At 41.2% G+C, this 23798-nt stretch overlaps 1 protein-coding gene across 6 annotated transcripts in view; it reads right to left on the bottom strand.

Moving 5' to 3' along the window:
• The window catches only part of Phtf1 (putative homeodomain transcription factor 1), a 49499-nt gene that overhangs the window by 21316 nt on the left and 4385 nt on the right, over positions 1-23798 (bottom strand). For 3 of the 6 annotated variants that reach the window (XM_029475671.2, XM_021158739.3, XM_029475672.2), the window contains 8 exons: positions 12879-12948; positions 11714-11872; positions 8991-9147; positions 7314-7448; positions 6102-6261; positions 3653-3826; positions 3458-3544; positions 947-1168 (listed from right to left, as the gene is read on the bottom strand). In XM_029475671.2, the coding sequence (XP_029331531.1) occupies positions 947-1168; positions 3458-3544; positions 3653-3826; positions 6102-6261; positions 7314-7448; positions 8991-9147; positions 11714-11872; positions 12879-12948 (1164 nt within the window). Of the gene's footprint in view, positions 1-946; positions 1169-3457; positions 3545-3652; positions 3827-5979; positions 6059-6101; positions 6262-7313; positions 7449-8990; positions 9148-11713; positions 11873-12878; positions 12949-23798 lie in introns of those variants that run through there. The other 3 variants (XM_021158742.3, XM_085835604.1, XM_085835605.1) reach the window with 3 other exon arrangements.

Genomic DNA, 23798 nt, shown 5'->3' on the forward strand with positions numbered 1-23798 from the left:
CATCCTAAACTGGGGTGACAGCAGTGCCCTTGTAAGAATAGCTGACCCCTGTTATTGAATTAGGGAAGGCTGAAAGAAGCTGAGGAGAAGGTGATCCTATAGGAGGACCAGTAGTCTCAAAAAAATCTGGACACCCGCCCCCACCCCCCCCCCGAGATCTCTCACTGTACCACCAAATAGCATACACCAGCTGATATGAGGCCGCCAACACAATACAGTAGAGGACTTCCGGGTCTGTGCTTATTCAGAGATGATGTACTGAACCCTCAAGAGACTGAAGGCCCCAGGGAGTTTAGAGGTCAGGTGGGTGGGGGATGGAGGCATCCATGTGGAGACAGGGTGGGGTGAGGAGGAGGTATGGGATGTGGAGCAGTCAGAAGGTAGATGGGGAGGTATGGGATGTGGAACAGTCGGAGGGTTGTTAGGGGGTGGGGTGGGCGGGGAATGGAATATGGAGTGTAAAAAATAAATTAATTTTTATATATATATAAAAAGACTGCTGCAAAGTTCAATAACATGATACTGTGGCCACAAATGCTAGGTTTGGAATAAGTATCAACTATCTGCTTTAGTTCTGTTTCTGATGCCATGGTAAAACACTGACAAAAACCAAATTGGGAAGTAAAGGGTTTAATCTCATGTTAAACCTCCCAAATAACAGCCTCTCGCTGATGAAAGTTAGGCCAGAAACTCCAGAGGAGCTGGTCACCAGCCTGCTCAGATACCTTTCTTATGAAACCCAGGTCTACCTGCCTAGGGACAGCACAGCTCACAGTGTCCTTCCACAGCAAGGATCAATCAAGAGAAAAACCCCACAGACAAGCCCACAGGCCAATCTGATCAGGGCAATTCCTCAATTGGAGGTTCCCTCTTCTGGGAGACTGTAGTTTTTATCAAATTGGCAAACAGTAACTAGCACGCTATTTTAACCATTGTCTTCATATACCTGCTGAAAAACATCTTCTTTGGGGTCACGTTTGGTCCCTGAATGAATGGTATTTACATGAGCCCCCTCACTGTCACTGGTGACAGATGACCGGCACTCTGGACCATGGAGAAGGTCATCCCATAACATATCCTCAGTCTCGGAGTCATGTCGGGTGCTTTCTGAGTCTCTTCTTGACAAGTTAAGGCTCCGAGAGCCACCACTCACACCAGATCTAGAACCCTTTAAAGTAAAACAAAAAGGAGAAAATACGTAACAATTATACATAAAACACAAAACCAAATAGTCATGGTATTTGCTGGCAAGCTTTCATAAGTTAATCATCATGTAATTGTTAAGTCCCAAGGTTTCATACAACAAACATGATAATAAATGTTTAAATGTTTAAATATCAAGCTCCAGTGACCCTGATATGCTGACTTATCTTAGCAGTCAGCTTGACTTACACGTGGGATCAACTAAAGCCCAGGCTGTAGACACTCCAGTATTTAAAGCAGGAAGGCCCACCCTAAATCTGGGCCACACTATCTGATGGCAACCCAGGTAAAGGGACATGGAAGAACAAAAAGCTCTACTGTTTGCCTGTTTGCCTTAATTCTCACTGTCAAGTCCATCCATCCTATTGCTGCAGCTCGTCTTAAATCTAACTTCTTCAGGATTCAAATACAAATTGAAGGCCCAAAGCCCTCCAACAATCCTTCAGATCCAGCACCAAACTGGAACTGCTGAGATATCCAGACATGTAGACTGAACAACCAGCAGATTCTCTCAGTCTTTCTGCCAAGAACAGTCATGGATAGACTATTCAAACCACAGCATGTAAGCTAGCCTAATAAACCCCCTATATATTTCACACACACACAGTGTGTGTGTGTGTGTGTGTATATATATATATATATATATATATATATGTATATGTATGCATGAGTGCATGCTATCAGTTCTGTTCATTTTTAGAACTCTGACTAATATACCTGGCAAAGCAGGACTTTAAAAAAAACAATCCCTCTAAGAAGCTACTATGAAACATTCAACTATTCAAGTTAGGTGTGCTACATGCTGAATGATTCCTGGACACACCTGAGGGTCTGCCAAGATGGCCTGGCTAAGCTTTCTGAGACACTGTGAGCTAGACAAAAGAGCTAGTTTTGTCCAGGTCCCAGCCCAAACATGTTCAAAGATAACCAGTCACAGAAAACCAGAGACCGTGCAATACCCCAGCAATACAAACAGAAATATGAAACTTTTTCCATGACCCCAGTTGCCTGTGAGTAAAACAAAGGAAAACCACACCACCATGCTCACCTAACTCAACTGTGTTCAAATATGCCCCGCAACCGTACAGACTACTGTTCCTGCCTTCCAGAGAGACCCCTCTGCTAAAGGCTATCTTCAGAGTATCAACCCCACATAAGATAAAACTCCATATGCCAAGTAGGTTTTGTTGTTGTTATTGTTGTTTGTTTGGTTGATTGGTTTGTTTTTGGAGACAAGGTTTCTCTTCATAACCCAGACTGTCCTGAAACTCACTATGTAGACCAAGTTGGCCTTGAGCTCACAGAGCTCCAACTGCCTCTGCTGGGATTAAAGGCATGCACCACCGTGCCCAACTTAAGTGAGTAATAAATAACGTATCACTTAAGAACCTGGCTGCAGAGATGGCTCAACGGTAAGTGCACTTGTTCTTGCAGAGAGGATGGAGGCTAGACTCCCAGGACCCAACTCTAGCTCCAAGGGATCTGATGCTTTTTATGACATCTGCAGGCACACAGGGTGCAAAGTCATACATATGAACAAAATACTCATACACATAAATAAATCTTTTTTAAAAAATGTAAAACAATTGAGTAACTCTCATTGTTTGTCCTCTCCTCCCCTCCCTCTCCCTCTGTGTGTGTACATGCATGTGTGACCAAAGGAAATCCAACTGTCTTTGCCTCCCTGTTGCTGGCATGACAAGCACTTGCCACCATGACCAGCCTTTTCTTTTTAACATAGATTCTGGAGATTAAATTCAGGTCCCATGCTTATGAGGCAAGCATTTTACCAACTGAGCCATTCTATGCCCAAAGCAATTGCCTTCTGAGTGACTTTTCCTAAAGATTTATTTATATGTATAAGTGTTTTGCCTACATGTATGTATATGCAATAAATGCATGCCTGGTGCCCTGATGCCCACAGAGATCAAATGAGGGCAACAGATCCCTGGAATTGGAGTTATGAATGGCTGTGAGCTACCATGTGGGTGCTGGGAATCAAACCCAGGTCCTCTGAAAAGCAGTAAGTGCTCTTAACAACTGACATCTATCCAGCCCATCTTGATACTTTGAAGATTAGAGAAAAAAACCAAGAAGAACTCACTTCCTTTCCAGAGGTGAGTAATCATCTCAGATTGAGCCAACAGAACTGAAAGCAAACTATACCAGTGTCTGAGAACCAAAAGGAAAGAACAGATAAAGCCACTGTACACAAGACGACGCCTCCAGTTCTGCTCTTGCAAGGGTGCTTTACCTGGCTGAAGACTGCGGATTCAAACTCTGACTCAGCCAGGCTATCTGAATCCCGAACAATATGACACCACCTTGTGCTTTTCTTTACCTGCCAAAATCAAACCAACAAACAAGAGGAAAGGACGTAAATATCTTGCTACTACTCAGTATTTTTGGGGTTACCTTCCATGCTTTTGTAGACAAAAATGAAAATTACCTGAGAATTTAGGTGCCTTGAAAGTATTGACCTTCTATTCTTAACTTCATAACCATTGTCACTTGACGCCCCTTCCACACTCCTACGCAATAATATCATCTGTGTCCGTGCTTCACCATCCTCCTCACTTGACAGATCGTCTGAAATTCCATTACCCAAACGCCTATAAGCCTCCTACAAAGAGAACAACAGTAGCTCGTAACGGACAGCACAAAACACTCCAGGAAGTTGCCCGTTTAAAAGTAAAATTCACAGAAAAGTTACCAAGAGATGAAAAGAAATGAAACCCAAACTAACAAGTCTACATATTACTTGATTCTCAACATTTTTAAAAAATTTCAAAGTTAAAAAACCTGTGCACTTGAAACTCAAACTCAGCAGTGCAAACGCTGAGGCAGTGTGAGCACAGTTACAGTGCAGGCTCAGGTCAGCTCTGCGCCTGAGTCACATCTGCTTACACTCTATGCAGCCTTGGGCCAATTTATTAACTCTCTTGAGGCTCAGTTTCCTCATCTGAAAAGTCATGGTCACAGAAAGTACCTATCTTCCTGGGCTGTTGTAGACAAGGAAATCAGTTTCTATTTGTAAGGCACTTAAAACACTGGCTGAATGCAATGATGGCTTAATGAGTGACAGGACACCAGGAGAGTATGACAGGAGGAACAGGACGAGGGAGAAATATCTCTAAGGATGTGTGGGAAAGGTATATGGAAACCTTTTATAAAGCATCTTAAAATAATAACCACCTTTGCTGATATGACCGAGGTTAAACCGAGTTACCCTTCATGAGGATGTTCGTACACCTCCCAGAGGCCATAGGTTCTCATCAAAGAGCTCAGGTTTGACATACCTCACTTCAAGTTGCTGGGAAGTGGGGAGAGCTTACCCAAAGATCCCCAAAATGCATGCTATTGCTACAACTCGTGGTTGCACACTAGAGTGGACCCTACTACTAAAGAAAAAACACACTTTGGTCACAGGACATGGAGAAATTGAGCAGGTACTCCTGGGAGCTTATTCCTTGCTGGCTAGCGTATAGTACCAGAAGATGTTAGGTAAGCCTCCAAGAAAGAAGTCATCAGCAGACCTACCCAGCGATGAGCCCTGTGACCTACTAACAAGTGGTCTTACAAGATTTGCCTGTTGGTGCAATATGGGCATGTTATGGGAGTAACCTACTGCTTTCTGATTAAATTTAAAGCCCATTCCACGGAAGAGAAATCTTTCCTGGTACTATAAACCTATTCCATAGTTGGGGATCCCTAGAAGTGAACATACAATTATTATTTTGCTAAGTGGAAACAGTATCAAACTGCCTTCTAAATATTTCTCTTGGCACCCTAGATGAGTGCAGTGTCAGGCCTCGTCAGAAAAGCTTCTCTTTCCAATGGACATCTGTTAATACTGACTCACAACTGGTCAAAGTGCAGAGTAAGTATCTGTGGAATGCAGTCATAATGGAACATCGAGAGCACACCACCCTCTCCTCAAGGCTTAAGGAACGTTACTGAAGAGAGGGCAGAAAGAGTCTAAGAGCCAGAGGTCAGAGAAAAATGCTGTAAAACAGTGTCTTCTGACCTGACAGGGTCACTACACTGATAACTCACAACAGCTGTGGCACTAGCACAAGCTCAGAAGAGCCAACACTGCAGCATGTGTGCACGAGGGATCCCCACGGCCCTATCTCTAGCTGAAGAGTTTCTGGCAAATGATGGCTGCTGAGGAGGCAGGGTCTGTTCTCTTTAGGCATTGGTCCTGGTATGTTACCCACATGGCAGAGAGCAGCCTACACTCATGCTGGAACTAAATGGACTCAATGGGTTATGAAAGAAGAAGAGGGAGGGGAATGATGAAGATGTTATGAAGCTAGAAGGGAAAGATGGGGGATAGGAGTGCTCAGTGAATGGGGAGGGAGTTAGATATACTCAAAATACATTGTATACTCATATCTTCAAAGAATAAATAAAAAATACTCTATTTAAAAAACAATTTTAAAAATCTAGGAATAAACCTTAATAAGTATTAGATTAAATATGCCAGCTCAAGAAGAAAATGTTTCAAAACTACAAACAAACAAACAAACAAACAAATGTGTAGTTTTAGGCATAGAACAAACCATCTCCACTGAACCTAGAAGTTTCCCAAACTCCTACTAAATTGATCCCTGCCTCTAGAAAACACAAGGTCCCTCTACACTGCTGTGTCCTTCCGACCTGCCACCCACCACGAAGGCTGCTGAGCAGCAGAATCAGTATGTTCTCATCGTAGAGCACAAGTTCAAGTCTGCCTGCAGTCTTTCCTTGTTCATAACCAGTGGCTTTACTTACTTACGGTTTGTTGACAAATTTACACCTACAGGTATCTAGTTTGTGTCTCTAACACAGTCTCAGAACAGAAAACTTTTACCTAGGACAAAAAAAAGATCCTGTTAGGCCCATCTAGATCTTACCCTACGGCACTTTTCTCCATCCGAAACCTTCGCTTTCTCTCTTGCTTGCCACATTCTGATCTCGGGTCGACCCTGTCTCTTCTTAATGATAGGATGGAAACAGCCTGAGTCATTGTCAGTTTCAGTCCCTTTGTTAGATACTAATTTCACCCTTTTAATCCTATTTTTTAAAAAAAGAAAAAAAGTTACTAATTACTTTTATTAGAGCAATATCTTTCATGAAATCACTTCCTTCTAGTGAGTACAGTCTATTACTCTGAAAGTCTAGAAAATACAAAAGGAAAGGTATTCAAGGATAGAATATCCACTCACTCTTAAAGATGACTCCATCTCTGCTCACCTCTCTGGTGTAGTGCCCATTCCTGTCTCACACTCTCCATCAACACACTTCAGTGCCTGCTCTCATCTATTCACTGTCTTAAACACTAACTATGCTTCAAAGCCCAGACGACTTTACCCAGAATGCACTCCGTCTGCTAAGCTATGTAAACGTCTGCTAAGCTACATTCCAGAATGCAACAATCCAGAATGAGTTTTCTTTCCTGTGACTCACGTTCCTACTGCTCCCTGTCTGACTAGGATGATCACCTAGGACAAGGACCACACAATATCCAGCATAACCCAAACACTTCACCAAGAGCAGTAAATGCATCTTTAGAACAACATGTGAATATACTTCACCTTCAAAAAAGAGTTTGATTTTTTTCATTCACCATCCTTAATATAGGGGTAAAAAAAGTGCCTGAGTCATCACATTGATACTCTCACGCCCTGCACAATTACAAAGGAGTTACGGCTTGTCTTTAATCCATCTGTTTGCCTATCCTATGGCACACCAACATCAGGCTCCTTTCCAAATTTCATTCCTCATGGGTGTCAGCTCTAAGAGCCCCCATCTTTTTTAAACTCTCCTTTCTGTCAAAATGTTAGCTAAGGCCTATAACTTTTCAGAGGGTTTTTTGCAGTTGTGGCCTTTAAAAGCCATTAAAATCAATGCAATAAATGTTGAGAGTAGATTATGAGGTTTTATAGATAACATGAAAGATATTAGAGATAATATTTTCAGTATGTGCATCTTCCCAGGACCCTTAAGAATCACAGAGCTATAATACTAAGCTCACAACATTTACATCTATGATCCAATTATGTTACAGACCCTGCAAATCCTAAGAGGAACAAAATCAAGTAAAAATTCCAATATAAGACTCCCACCTGTTGCCAAAGAGAGTCCCCCAAAAACCACCAACACTGGATGCAGACTCCAGAGTTTCTACTGCTCTGACTTTATCAGGGGAGTTATTTCCATTGTCTCGGCTCCCATCACCATTTACAGTTTTTCGTAATTTTCTACAAAAAATATTTCAATTATTATAGATTATTCAGAATATGCCCATAGTATCTCTTCAGAAAATTATGCTAACAGACTATTCCCTGAAATCAAACAGTTAGCTTTACCCACAAAGGACAAACAACTATAAGATATTTCTGATTTAAGTACAAAACAGATTCAAGATCAAAGTCCTGTGTTGTTATTTTGATCAGCCATTGAAAAAAAATGGCTGTCCAGAACAGGACTAGAAAAGAGTTTCAACGCGTGGCCATGAACCTCTCCAGGCACCTTCCACACCAGACACAGATCACATTCTCTACACGTACACTGGCTGTCCACCTCTACAGCACATTTGATTAGGAAACAACCGGCACCTATCATCTTTCACTGACATTCTACTCGGCTTAAAGACGGACCTGACTATGTCACAGACACTGCCTATAAATCCCAGTGAGCCACAGTACAGTGACCAGTTTCTCTAGAAAATACTAAACTTATAAAGAATCTCAATTTAAAAGCAGTGTTTTGAAAATTACATTAAAAAATAAATGTGTTGAACTTCACTGACCCAAATGCCAGTGTCTTATTTATTAGTTGCCTGGGTAAACAAATCTAGAAATAATCTGAGGAAAAAGAAAACCACTTTTGGAAAATAAACACGGAGCCTACTAAGAAAACTTCAACACTCCAAATACCCAGACACCACACAGTCCAGAGAAACTCAGCAGAATTAACACCTACGCAAGTCAGAGAAGTCAACTGTGCACTTGTTACTTCAGCTTGGCTTGGGGTTGTTGTTTTTGAGACAGGATCTTTCTTTGTAAGTCACGTTGGCCTAGAACTCCTTACATAGACCACACTGTTCTTAAAGCTGAAGCAATCCTCCTGTCCTAGCTTTCCACGGGCTGGGATACAGCATGTACTATGAGGCCAGGTCTCAACTACACACTTTGGAAAAAGAGGTCAAAATGTTGGTAGCTCTAACCCAGTGTACAGAAATCCTTTATCCATAGTGAATTTTCACAAATATTACAGAGTTTTGTTGTTAGTGGTGGTGGTGGTGGTGGTTTGGGGTTTTTCTTGTTTTGGTTGATTGGTTTTTGATGAGACAGGCCTCTTAATGTAGTCTGGCTGTCCTGGAATACTGCATAGACCAGGTTGGCCTTGAACACACAGAGATCTACCTGCCTCTGTCTCCCAAGGATTGGGATTAAAGGTACATATCACCACACTATCTCCCTTCTCCTTCCACTTTGCCCTGTTCTCTTCTCTCTCTTTTTAGGGATGGTGCAGACTGACCCTAGCTAGGGTCTTGCACATGCTCATAAGAGACAAGTGCCCTACACCAACCAATACACTCCAGCCAGAGAATGCCTTCAAAACCATTACTGAAAAATATGCTAAGGAAAAGTAGTAATTTTCCTTTTAAACCTACCGTGCTATGTAAAAAAGGTCACATGAAACTAAGCACTGGTAAGTTCTTAGCATCAAACAACTGTCACTTCGTCAAATATGCAACAACAAAGAAAGCACACCACTCAGGCCAGCTCTCACCTTACCTTCTTCTCCGATTTCCATTGTTTCCTGACGGCCTTGTTATCTGAGTCGACACAATCTGACAGTGGACAGTTCCCATGAGTAGCATAAGGCACAAGGGTCCAAGCACTTCACTGGCGCTCACAATAGGCATCAGGAGATACAACACGACCGCTGTGACTGCAGAGTGAAGGTCCAGAAAAGCACACTCTCATAAGCGCACATGCTTCCACGAGCTGTGCCTCCTAAAACAACAATAAAGTGAACCAGTCCTACACCATTAGACCTACTAGGTGAGAAACAGCCTCCTGGAAATATCTGCAAACTGGAAGCAGGAATATCCAGACATCCCTAGAGGGCTTCCACCACAGGACAACCAGATGCCACGCACAGCACAGTTTGGGTGTTTAAAGATTTTATGTTCAAATTTCTGTGTAAAAGAGTCTGTGTGTGTGCCATGACCAGGGTCAGATCCCCTGAAGCCAGAGCTATAGGTAGTCACAATGGAAACAAACTCAGGTTTTATGCAAGAACAGCAAATGCTCGTAGCTTCGGAGTCATCTGTCCAGCCTCCAAAGACGGCAGTTTTGAACTATTGTTCAACTCAAATGAAAATTATTTCCCAAGGCCAGAGAGTATGTGGGAAGCAATGTGGAAGCTTTGACTCAACTACCATACAGAATTACTTCCATTATATATAATATATAAGATTTTCAAAAAAAAATGGAAAGTAAGGTGATATCAAGACTCCCCACTATAGACTATTTCATAGTTCTTCTAAATTTTAATGTAAGATAACTCTCATCTTGTATAAACAGTTGCTGGTAAAGGAAAGTTAGCATTAACCCAATGTACCAAGATCCTTGTTGGATAAATCTTCAACAAACACTGACGAAGGCTCAATTTCAAAGACAGCCAAACCCCCACATGATAACAGAGCGTTCATGAACTACAGCCCTGCTGACTTGTGAACATAGAAATACTCGTATAGACTCTAGAAAGCAAGCATGTGCATATACAAAATGGAATTGTACTCAGGCACTCTGACTTTCTTATCCTCTGTTATTTAACCTCTGTTCTGGCAGATATGTCTCATGCTGTTTTTGCTCTGGTTTGCTTATTGCTTCATTAGGCTTCAGGCCAGCTGTTTGTGTTTCTCCACTCAGCTGACTCTAAGACCTTCCCTTCACCATGCTCTTTGGCCACACCTCATACATTCCCTCTTATTCCTGCATCTTTTCATCCTTAACACCACCCACAGATTTAACAATTCCTCTAATGGGAGGAAGTGATAGAATGAATACATGTGATATGAAAGTGGGGGGAGATAAGCTTCATGCAGTAGGGGAGAGGGGGTTAAGGGAGGGATAGAAGACGGAATGTGGTGATGGTGGTAAAACCAAAACTAAGTTTGCCTGTGCTCCAGTGGGTAGTCCTAGACCCAGGCAGTAAAGGCAGCAATGACTGGACTCTGGGTTTTAAGAACAAAAAGAGGAAGACATGAAGTTGGATGAGGTAATCATTGGAAAGGATCCCTAGGGAGTTGGAGGGAGGGAGAGATATGATCAAAGTTAACAATATATGTGTACAAAATTCTCAAATAAATTTATATAATTTAAATAAATTTATATGTGTATGCTCAAGATTTAATTGCATAAAACCAAACATGCTCAACTATCTCAGTATTCAATTGGCTTTCATTTATAAAACATGGTAAAATATGCATATATACATACCCACCAAAGAATTATTTAAAAATAAATTTTATTTCTGACTTTATTTTCTTTTCCTGGTTGTTTGTTTCTTTGGTGTTTTTCTTTGTTTTGTTTATGTTTTGGAGACAGAGTTTGATCATGTAACTATAATTGGCTTGGAACTTGCTATGTAGACCAATCTGGCCATGAACTCACAGAGATCCACCTGCCTCTTCCTCCTGTGTGATGAGATTAAAGGTGGGGACCACCATGCTCAGCTAAAAAAAAAATGTAGATTTGTTTAGATGTTTAGATCTGTTTATTTAGTATGAGGTTTTGGCTGCATGTATTTGCCACATGTATGCCTGCAGCCCACAGATGTAGAACAGCTATGAACTGCCACGTGAGTGCTAAGAATTGAACTGATACTCTTAACCACTGAGCCAACTCTCCATCCCATCTTTCTGAGGTATTACCAGTAAATGTTTGGTTCCTATACTTATTTTGTATACCTATGTATCTAGTGTGATGGCTAGTTTTATATCAATTCAACACAAGCTAAAGTTATCTGAAAGAAGGGAACCATAATTTAAGAAAGTACTCCCATAACATCTTACTGTAAGGCATATTCTTCATTAGTGATAGTGGAGGGTCCAGGCCATTGTGGGTGGTACTATCACTTGGCTGATGGTCCTGGGCTCTATAATAAAGCAAGCCATGAGGAGCAGGACAGTGAGCAGCACCCTCCACAGCCTCTGCATCAGCTCCTGCCTCCAGGCTCCAGCCCTATTTGCATTCCTGTCCTGACTTCCTTCAATGATGGACTACAATGTGGAAATGTAAGCCAAATAAACTCTTTCCTCCCCAGTTTGCTTTTGGTCGTGATGTTTTACCGTAGTAATAGCAACCCTGAGACATCTAGGAGAGCATAAAAAATCTCTTAAGGAAGAAGAAAGGTTTAAAGCCCTGCTTTAAAGACACAAATGAAATGGTGAGCCCCTATTGTGTTCAGAAAAAAGCAATCGTTATAGCTTATTCCATTCTTGAGTTACCTTGCATGAGGTAAAGTAGCAGCAACCAAACAAAGATTCTGAGAGAGGTAACCTGAATCCACCAGCTGCTGAACAACGGGAAAAACACCACTCGAACAAGCCCCTTCCGAGTGAGCGAGGTCCATGGAATCTCAGGCTTGGCTTTGGCAAATGTTGAGCCTTTAAGCAGTCAAAAAAAAAAAAGTAGACATTTATTTAAAATGCATAAAAAGCATGTATATGCACTGTACAGGTGGCCATGTGCCACCTTACATTAGAACTGTGAGTGGGATAAAATCAGCATATAACCTAGTCAGCTAAGATGCTGGCAAGACTTCTGAGATGGTCTCACTTCAGGCACAAGGACAGATGCTCAAACCAGTCAGGCTCACCTGAATGGCAAACAATATATTCTTCTCAATGATACGTCAATAGTGTCCAAGTTCATCTTCCTTTCATCTCTACTAAGACCATGCTATCTACATGACCACAACATGTAAAAGCAAAGGAAGAAAGTGCCCCAACTTTAATGATGATGGAGAAATGTTACTTCTGAAAATAACTATGCCACAACATATAGAAGACACCTAAAGCATAGTAACTAAGTGGACTAGCCTGTAATCCCAGGACTTGGGAAGCTGAGGTGTGAAGATTGAGCTTGAAACTTAAAAAAAAAAAAAGGGAGAAAGAAGGGACAATCAAACAATTAAGAAGGGAGTTGAGGGAGGGAGGGAAGGAGGGAAGAGGAAAAGAAGGGAGGGAAGGTGCGGGGAACACCAGTTTGCTGTCTGTTGCTGTGATGAGCAACTTAGAGTTCAGTTCACATTATGAGGAAAGCTAAAACAGGAACTCAGGGAAGGAACCTGGAGGCAGGAGCAGAAGCTGAGACTGTGGAAGAAATACATAACACTGCTTACTGTCTTGTTCCCATGGCTTCCTCAGCCTGCTTTCTTATACAACCAGGACCACCTGGCCAGGAGTGGCATCTCTCAAGTGAACTGGGCATTCCCAATCAATCATTAAACTGGGAATACCCCAAAGGCACGCCCACAGCCAGTCTGATTGAGAGGTAGTTCCTCAGGTGAGGTTTCCTTTCCCCAGGTGACTCTGGTTTGTTAAGTTGGAAGAGGAAAGCAAGAGAATGAGAACGTGTGATATGTACATAAAAATCAACCTCCCCACTCACCTCTGATTAAGTCAACATCAATCAAGTCTGGTTTTATATGGCCCATTTTTTTTGGTTTGTTTTTGAAACCCTATGATAAAATGAAACAAAAACAGAAGTGAGCCAAGAAAACACAGTTCTTTTAAGAGTAAAAGATAAAACTTCTTCCTTTTGATGTAGTGATGGCCAAGCCTGTGAGGTACATCAGAGGTACTGCTGCTGCAGTTCTGTCTCCTAATCTGAGCACTCTTTAGAGTCCCTTTCCTTGGGGAAACTCAAGGCATGCACTGTAATTACCTTTTATGTGTGCACAGTGTCATCAGCTTAAAAACTTAGGGCTTCATAATAAGATAATTAAGCCTAGGCACTTCCATTACAAAAATCACCAAGTGTCAATACCCAACGTGGTTTTTCTGGAGTCTCAAGGAATCCTCCAAAATTCTCCTGGCTTGAGTTACAGGCTGGAGAATTCTGGGTGGGAGTTTGCAGATTAAGCTAAAGAGCTTTCTTATCTTGCTTTGTAGTGAACTTTCACATCCCCTGGAGCCTCTTCAATACATTTTATCCATGGTAATATCCCAAGTTTCCAACTCAATGGCACTGTTGTCTTTTTTTTTTTTTTTTTTTTTTGGTTGTTTTCGAGACAGGGTTTCTCTGTATAGCCCTGGCTGTCCTGGAACTCACTTTGAAGACCAGGCTGGCCTCGAACTCAGAAATCCGCCTGCCTCTGCCTCCCGAGTGCTGGGATTAAAGGTATGCGTCACCACGCCCAGCCCATCTTTTTTTTTTTTTTTAACTTCAAAAACTATTTATTTTGAGTAGATAATGCATGTACACGGTACAAAATTCCAGAGTACAAAAGGCAAACGATGAAAAGTCATTTCCACCCTCTTCCAGGCAGCAACTGAGGCTGCCAGGCTGCTGTGTCACTTCTCAGAGACAGTCTAGGAACAGGCAAGCAGACGTATCACAAGCATATGTGTGAGTATATGCACACACACATATGCATCCACACATTTACATGTATTTATCTCTATTCCAAACACTAGCACTTTATGCATGTTCATGCATGTTTTCTTCCCCCACTTAACCATGTGGCTCCAAGATCCCTTGAACGTTCCTTGGCAATACACAGAGCAGGTCTATTCTTTTAAGTGTCTCCAAAATCCCCCATTGTAGATATGGGCCATAATTTTTTTTACCTCTGTTCTGAATTAATGGTAGTTTCTAACCTTTTGTTATTACAAGCGTTACTTTAATAAAAGTTTCTGTACATAAGAAAAGTTCCTACATGTGGCACTGCTGGTTGAAAAGGCAGTACATTGGATTCGTGATGCTATTCAATTGTCCTCCAAGGCAGCTGTAGGTTTGGAGCTCTGCCATTTACTGCATGGTGTGCTGCTCTACAGCAACACCCGTTTTCTTCAATCACGCAGCTAAGATCCGTCCACCACAACTGAAGGAAGAACACACTAATGATCCTATTCGACATTAATGTGCCTTCCCTGCCGCAATACTACACATCTCCAAAAGGTGACCTTGTAGTTAAAGCCTGGAAACCTCTGGGAAACTCCTTTTCCATTCCATTCTTCAAGGTTAGTGACTAATGGACACACGCCTTAAGAGGGCTTCTCTAGTGCTGCTGACTAGAACTGGCAGCCTGTTTAAACCTGAGCATAGGTTAGGTTAGATCTATATTTTGCTACTATAGGATGCAAAGATAACAGTTTGGGGAGCCAACTTAACCAAGTGAAATGTTCTGACCGTCTGATGAACCACAGTGAGGTGGGTAGGGTCCCTGCGTCCGCTGCCCTCACACATTCCAAAGAAGGACAATGTAGACCTTACGAAGGATCAGGAACCTTAAGCAGTGACATGTGTCATTAAGACAGACAACAGGAATGTGACTAGTGGACTGTGATATTACCAGGAGGCCAGTGTAATGACATCATCCAAATGGCCAGCCCTCCATTACATACCATTTCAGCCCAGAGCCACCTGCTGCTAGAAGGAAGAGCATGGAAAACTCTAAGATGCATCTCAGAAGGCATTGACTCTTCCTCTAGCCACGCTCAGCTGCAACAGACAATACCACCCATGTTACTAGGCTCTTCATTATACTGCTCTGTATTAAAGTCTTCTTTGTCTTAGTGGCCAACCCTGGCAATGAACACATCATAAAACACTTCCTTACAGTACTTCTCAGAACATAATTCAGTTCAACTGCCAGAAACTTCCCAAGCCAAAATCCCTGTAGGAAGTTATTGCTAGGATGCCCAGCTCCTTTAAACTGACCATCCATCACCTGGGGAGCATGGCACTGTTGTCTTTTAAGGTATGAGGGGTGGAGGTCAAAGCTTTCTGCATACAAACTCCATCCAAATTCTATTTTCAGGCCTGGAGTTCATCTTTGTCTCAGGCAAAACTAGGTGCCTCCATGGTCTCAGACTCTCTGAAAACCTGAGATCCAAATACTCCTGGAATTTATCATCTAAGAGGTTCCTCTTTAGTCCTATTTCTTAATATTGTGATGTATCCATTCAATAAATTCCCTTTATGCATCCACTTTATATAATTTAGCCATGAATATCTTTTCAAAGAACAGAAAGAAAGCTTTTCTGGGACTTTTTCTTCTATCGTTTCATATTACAGCAGCTTAGTGAGCAGTGCTCCTGTATGTTACTACACTTATCTAAGAGCCGGAAGGATTCTAGAGTCGCTGCTGCATCCTCAAGTTCCCAATGGATCACTGTTACTTCAGAGGCAGCATTTCCAGTTTTGTCAGGTGTTTAGAAGAAAAACTGAGAATCTGAGTGTCACAATGACCTTGCCATATAGTAAGTATATATTTATGAAATTATCTTTTGATTTTATTCCAAACTTTTGGTTTGTCAAACACTTATTGCTATTAATTTTTTAAGAGATAAATTTTAGGTAAAATGATGGTTCAATGGATAAAACATTTGCCACTTGAGTGGGAGAAGCCGATTCTCATCCCTATAACCCAATGAAAAACCAGACCCTCCACCTTATAACCCCTACACCTTATAACCCCAACACTCCTGTGGTGAGGTAGGAGGCAGAAGCAAGAGAACCCCCAGCTTACAGACCAGGTGCCGGGCATGTAAATGCCTAACAAGAGACCCTGTCTCAAAGTGAAAAGCAAGGGCTGATACTTAAAGCTGCCCACAAACATGCTGTGGCACATAGTACCCACACTCATACAAATACATGTGTCCCACATGTGTCCTATATACATAGAACTGGGGGTCGGGAGGAAATGACAGGTCTTGGAGAAATGGCTCAGAGGTTAAGAGTACATGCTGCTCTTCCAGGCCGTTAGTCTTTAGTTCCCAGTACATATGTGGCAGCTTATAACCATCCGTTCCTCCAATACAGCGAATCCAGCTTTCTCTTGTAGTCTCCAAGGACAGGCACTGCATGTATGTCATTTATAGACATATATTCAGGCATGACACTTGTCTTAGGTAAGGTTCTACTGCTGTGAACAGACACCATGACCACAACTCTTATAAAGAAAAACATTTAATTGGAGCTAGCTTACAGTTTCAGAGGTTTAGTGTGTTATTGTCATGGTGGTGTGAAGACAGATATGGCACTGAAGAAGCAGCTGAGAGTTCTATATCTTTATCTGAAGGCAGCAGGAAGAGAATGAGACACACTTCCTCCAACAAAGCCACACCTACTCCAACAAGACCACACCTCTTAAAAGTGGCATTCTCCATGGGCCTATTGGGACCATTTTTATTCAAAGCACAATACTCATACACAAAGTAAAACTTTAAAAGTGAGAGAAAGATGAATTCTAATTTCATGCTCAACCATCAAAGTTAGTGTAAATGGTTAAACATGTTTGCTCTGCAAGCAAGATGACCTGAGTTTGAATCTCCAGGTCCTACACAAAAAAACTAGGCATAGGCTACAGGTGCCTGCAACCCCAGCATTAGGAAAAAGACAGGCTCCCAGAGCTCAATAGTCAAGGTCTATATAACAAGGTTCCAATACAATGAGAGACCTTCTCTCAAGATGATAAGTCAAAGAATGAGAGCAAGACACCTAAATGCCTGCTGGGAACTCCTGGGAACACACAGGGACACAACATACCCACACAGCTAAAGAAACCAAAGCCCAGAGATCCAAACCAAGTTAGCCTCAGTCTTAATCATTACACATCCTGTGTCTTGCTACATGGAGCCATATGCATCCCTCAGCAAAAGGAAGAGGTTTTGTTGGAGATGAAATAGTATGGCTTGACCTTGAAAGCTTTAATGAAAAACCCTGGGAACTGTATGTAATTTCCTCATTGGCTACACACAATCTCTATCCTAGTAGGTAAAGACTGAAAGAAGGAAGGGAGACTCATTCCCTGTGTGGCAGCCTACACCTCTTCAGAGTCCTCTCCCACAGTAAGCCCTAACAAAACTGTGATACCATGTCACTAGTTTGAAAGCACCTTACAAAACCCAGGGTACTGCAATTGGGGCAAAACCCCTGACCTTAAGGAGGGAACAAAACACTGGACAAACTGCCACCACATGGATGGACTGTATATGTAACAGTGAATAAAAGAAACAAGTGAAGCTCTGTAATTCCACCTATCTATCTCCCAATGTGCTGAATTTTCATTTTATTGCCACTAAAAGAATAAACCTACAATACAGTCTGGGACAAAGGAGAAGCAGCCTTTGACATCTTAGCACACACTGTGCTGAGCATGGTTTGACCCTTAGATGCTTCCCCGTGAGCTCAACAGTTTCACCTGGAGTGCTGATACTTCCGGGACAGGTTAGGACGTGGAAACTTTAGGAGGTGAGGCCTCAGTGTAGTAAGTCAGTCTCTGGTGATGTGCCACTGAAGGCTATAGCTGCTCCCAAGGTCCTCATTCTCTCTGCTTCCTTCCTGTCCACAAGGTGAGCCCTCTCCTACTCATGCTCCTGTTTCCATGATGTTGGACCTTACAAGGAGCCCAGAAAATGTAGCCAAGAGCCCAGGAGCAAAATAAATCCTCTTTTTGTTGCTTTATCAGAAATAGTGTTAGAGAAATGAGAAAATAGTAAGAGGAACACTGTCAACAACAAAAGCAATGGCATGTCAAATACAACAGCACGATGAGGACTAGTGTAACACACATCTAATCAACTCACACTTAAGACAGCACGATGAGGACTAGTGTAACATGCTTCTAACTCTACACACATTTAAAAGTGGGGAAAAAAAAAGTCAGAGAAAGATTTCTCAAAGGAAATAATCCCTGGGGATCAAACTCAGGCCTCAGGCTAGGTGACATGAGCCTGGAGGTGCTGAGCCCCGGCCCCACTTCTTGAGTTTCTTTTCCCATGTTCTCTCCTATTGTTTAGAGATGTGGTAGCAACTTTTTTGACTACATTTATTATGAGTAATGTTCTCTTGCTCTTTTATGTTTGTGAGCAAGTGCTCTATCACTGAGCAGCACACACCCTATCCTCACACTGTCATCTAAAACATCGCTTTGACCTTCTGGTTATCTTCAAAGACTTTCTAAAGTTGGTAGATGAGACTTTATATTTACAAATTATTTTTACAAGTGTTGCATTTTTAAAACGGGAAGATGAATATATAACAGATAAGCCTTCTCCTTGACAGGTAAACATGTTTTGAAGAATATGTGTGCAGATGGTCCCCTTAAGACTGTTCAATTGAAGTACTGTCCTCTTTAAAACAGTGGGAAGACAGAAGATTTACTTTAGATTTGAATTCCATTCTCTTCATAGGCTTAACAACATGGAGTAAAGTGCTGTCTTGTGCCAATGGGTAATAATGGCTCCCAGTCACCATAACATCACAAGGGTAAACAGTCCCCACCCTACTGTGGTCCCTGTTGCTAGGCTTGGTGCTCAAGTTAGGTGCAGTAACCATTGACAGTATTTTCAGTTTATAAGAGGTCTGTCAAGAGCTATTACATTCACTGTGGATTGAGTTAACATGCATTATTAGTTCACATGGTTACCATTTGGGGAGAAGACACACTGTATATACTCAAAATTTCTCAAAAATATATGAACTATAATTGGCATGTTATATACTACATCTCTTAAACTTAATCCAGGCTCACTTTTATAATGTCTAATTACTTAAATATACTAATTAATGGTTCTTCCCCTGTATGTTTAGTAAGTTAGGGTCAAGGCCCTGATGTATAGACTATACTGGCTTCAAAATTGCAATCTTTCTAGCTCAGCTTCCCTCCCAAGAACTGATAACAGGCATGTACCACCCATCTTAATTCTTTCAAATACTATTCTTCTTCTTCTTCTTTTACTTTTCTCTTCCTTTTTCTTCATATTTCAAATATTTCATGAACTTTACCATTTGTATTTACACAGATATCTATACATTTACACTAACGTGTGCATTAGATACAGCTTTCTGAACAGTACCCTGCACTGTAGAGGGGCTGGCAACCATTTCACTCTTCTGGTTCATTTCTACAGAAATTCCACCCTTCTCTTTAGAGGGGACAGCCTGGCCAGCAGGCTCATTTGATCCTCAGTACTAGAGCATCACTCCACTCACATTTGGTTTTGGTATAGAGCACAGACTGTTTCAGAGTACAACAGAGCAAGCTCCAATTCTGTCTTCTGTAAGAGGAAGGCAGTAGTTGTGTGGAATATGGAAGGTCTGAGGGTGGTGTGTCTATTGCCATGCATATCCTCCCAGAGTCCTGACTTCAGTTCTCCCTAACACCAGCACACTGACCCACTGAAATCTTTCAGAAACTGAGCACAAAGCCTATACTGGTTTCTTACCGGCTTTCCCTGCAGCACTCAAGTGCTTACTTTCTTCACTTCCTATCTACTTCCCATCTACTTTCAGAATTGTACTGAAAGCTGTCATCTGATGTAGCCTCCTCTGCTGTTCTCATACCTCCCAGCTGAGCCCTTTCCCTTACTGCAGACGCTCCAGGACAGTGCTGAACAGAGCTCAGTGCATGCTCTAACCTGTCGTCTCTAAGGAGAAGGCTCTCTCACGCCCTTCAGCACTAAGGATAAAGCACAGCAGCTGAATTAGCCTCTGAACTGCACCAGTCTTTCTTTTCTAGAGAGAAAGCTGTGTTACTATCAAATAGTATTTTGTTCTTTGTAAGTTAGCTAGAAAAGAATTTCAAAACAATGAAAATATTTATTAAACTGTTTTGTTCATCTTAGGAAACAGCATGTTAAATAGCAGTAACAGGAAATTTTATTGGTTTAGTCTTAGTTTGAAAGACGAAATTGATCTTTATCACTAAAATAGTATCAGACATTTCATATAATCTCTTGATTAAAACATTGGAGGAAAATTTGTTTTCCTACACATACTTTTTCCATTGTAAAGTGTATGTAAACATTTTGTATACTCCTTATTTTCTCCTACAATTTGTACTTTAAAAAAAAAAAACTTGTTTTACTGAGGTGTAATTTATATATTATTAAATTCACCCATTTGAAATGTACAGTTTTGGTAAGTTATTTAGAGTTTTGGCAAGTTATTTAGAGTTTTAGTAAATTCATAGTTACATAATCATGATTATACTCAATATCTAGGATATAGCCATCACCCCCAAAGCTTCCTTTGAGCCTGTATATTAGTCCAATTTTCATTACTATAATGTAAAGTCTGGGCAGCTTTATAAAAAGGAGGAGCTTATTTGTAGTTGAAAGGAGTAAGCCCACGTTTAGAGACAGCCTTCTTGTTGGTGACCTCAAAGCAGCACAGAGCTCAGGTGGAAAGAAAGCAGGGTCATGTGTTATTCAAGTGGGGCTCTCCCTGTTCTTACAAAGCCAATAGGAGCCAAACATGGCCACTCCACCTGACTTTATCTGATCCTAATAAAGCTCCCAAAGGCCCCACCTGTAACAAACACGATAGGATCACCTTTCCACTTTCCTAATACTTCACAATTCAAATAAATTTCAACACATGAAACCCTTCGAAGCAGACTCAACAGCCTAGCTGCAGAAATTCCTGTTCAGAAGGCAACACTGATCTGTTTTCTATCATTGTACATTTCTAGAACGTTCCTATCAGCAGAACTGATAGGAAACTGTTTTCCTTGTGTAAGTTCTCTCACTGGGCACATTACAGAGGTGTAATGCATCTGATCGTGATTCCCCTGTACAGAGAGAAGGGGGTAAATGTGAACAGAGCTGCTTGTTTTGTCTTGTAGGTACCTGGAAACACATAACCATGTAAAGTCATACATTTAACTGTTCAGAGACCATCAAACAACTTTCAGTTTTCCATGCTAACCAACAGTTTCTGAATTCTCAGTTCTGTATATCTTTGCTTAGCAGAGTTGGTCTCTTTAATTTAGCTATTCTATTAGGGGTACAGTGGATCTTCTTGTGATTTTAATATGTACTTCCCTGATAACCAATGTAAAGCCTCTGTTCATGTGCCCAACAGATTTATTTACTCTTTGCAACCATTATTTCAGTTGGGTTTTTTCTTTCCTATTTTCCAAAAACGTAGCTTTGCCCCTCCCTCATCTGTTGAGATGGGGGTCTTACTGTGTTGTCCACACTGGCCTCTAACTCCTAGGCATAAGTCATTCTCCTGCCTCCCAAGTAGCTGTGATTCAAACAATAGATGTGTGTGACTGCATCCTTCCTTTCATTAAATGATATGAATTTTTGTAAAATCCAATGGGTCGTTTTTCTTTATTACTATGCTTGTGTATTGTGGTGCCACAGCCAGAGTATGGAATAAGGAGGACAACCTGCAAGAGGTACTTCTTTCCTTCCCACCTGTGTGTCCCAGGGATTGAACTCAGATTGTCAGGCTTGGCAATAAAGCACCTTGGACACCTGAGTCAGCTCCTTGACTCTATTTAAGGACTGTTGACACTATGCAAGGCCTCTCTGTGTAGCCCAAACTGGTTTTGAACTTACAATCCTCCTGCTTGAGCTCCCGAGTGCTAGAATTTCAGGCATGCATCACTATATTTTTTTCTCTCCTGTGTTTTTAAAAAGCCTCTGCCCATTTAAAGGTGACAAGATTTCCTACAATTCCTCCTAAAAATCTGTAGTTTAATTTCTTATATTTAAATGTATTTTTGTATTATATAAAGTAAGAATAAAAGATCATTTTTATAGTTTATACCCAACTGTTTTGGCACCTTATACTGAAAAAGCTAACACTGTCCTAGTTAGCTTCCGTTGTCACCTTGACACCTTGGGTGCTTAGAGTCATCTGAGGAAGTCTCACCTGAAGAGTCCTTCAGGCCAGTGATCTGTGGCCCTGTCTTACCTGATGACTTAAATGGGAGGGTCCAGTCCACTGCAGGTTGTGCCACTCCGAGGCAGGTGGGCCTGAAGCTTTACAAGAAAGCTAGTTGTACACAGTGAGCCTGTGAGCAAGCCAGTGAGCAGAAGGCAGTGTTCCTCACAGCTCCTGCCTGCCTCGTGTTCCTGTCCTGACTTCCCTCAGTGATGATCTCAAAGTATAAAGACAAATAAGCCTTCACCTCTTCATGTTGCTTTTGGTCAGTGTTTTTATCACAAGAAAATAAAAACTAGGATGAGCATCTTTGTTAAAAATCAATTTATAACAGAGCATAGTTACCTTACACCCATCCCATCATTACTGTCAAGACTGAGGCAGGAGGATTATGAATTCAAAGGAAGCTGAAATTGCCTAGAGAGGCCCTCCTGGGTTACATAATAAGACTCTTGCCTCAAAAGATGAAAATCACAGAGTGCTTCACGACCACCTGCAAAGCCAGCTCCAAGAGAGCCAATGCGTTCTCTGGCCTTTGTGGGCATCAGGCACACATGTAGTGTATAGACATACAAGTGGGCAAAACACCCATACAAACAAACAAACAAACAGATAAATAAGTAAGTAAATAAATGAATCTAAGATTTTTTTTAATTAAACAAAGAGGTAAGAATTTATTTTTACATTTTTCTTTTATGTCCCATCAATTTATCAATCATGCTGATACGATATTATTTCCCTATTTTGTTTGCTATAGATACATACTAAATCTTAAGATCAAATTATATAAGCCTTCCAAATTTGGCTATGTTTTAAAGTTTATTTTTAATATTACATATTCTTTGCAACCCATACAAATTTGAGAGCTAGCTTATTAGTTATCATCAAAAAAGGGTGGCTGGAACCCTGAAGGCATATTACTAAATATAGAAGGAGAAAGCTGATATTTTAACAATAATGAATCTTCTAGATCATGAATGAGCTCTGTTGCACAATTTATGTGGACCCTTTCTAACATTTCAGAGAAACAATGTATAGCTTTAGCATACAAGCATTACATTTTCTATACAAAACTCATACCTAAGAATTTTTTATCTTTTTTATTATACTGATTAGAATTTTTTAAGACTTATATATCTGTGTGTGTGTGTGTGTGTGTGTGTGTGTGTGTGTGTGTGTGTGTGTGTAATGTACCCGTGCAGGCCAGAAGAGAGCATGAGATCTCCAGGGCTAGAGTTACAGGCACTGCTTGCTGGATTTGTCATGGGAGTAGTAAGTAAGAGTCCTAACTCCAGGTCTTCCTGGAGCACACTTAGCTGCTGAGTTATCTCTCCAGCCCACTTCACTGGTTTTTCTGATATAGGATCTTACTGTCTACAATAGAAGCTGGCCTTGAACTCATGGCAGTTCTCCTGCCTTTGCCTCTCAAATGCTGGGATATTTTCTTAATTTTGCTTGTAGATTGCCATAGCTAATACTTAGAAACTCAAGTGATTCTTATATACTGACCTTACATCCAAAGACCTTGCCAAACTTACCTCTTAGTAATTTTTTATAGGTTCCTTAGAATATTCTAACTATGTGATTAGGTCAATATGAATAAAGACAATTTCCTATCTTGATGTCTTTCATTCTTGTGCTTGCCTTATAGCACAGGCTAGGATCCATGTAAAAGTATGAAAA

The sequence above is a fragment of the Mus caroli genome, unplaced genomic scaffold (assembly GCF_978045245.1).
Source record: "Mus caroli unplaced genomic scaffold, Mus_caroli_1 scaffold_3, whole genome shotgun sequence".
Taxonomy (NCBI): Eukaryota; Metazoa; Chordata; class Mammalia; order Rodentia; family Muridae; genus Mus; species Mus caroli.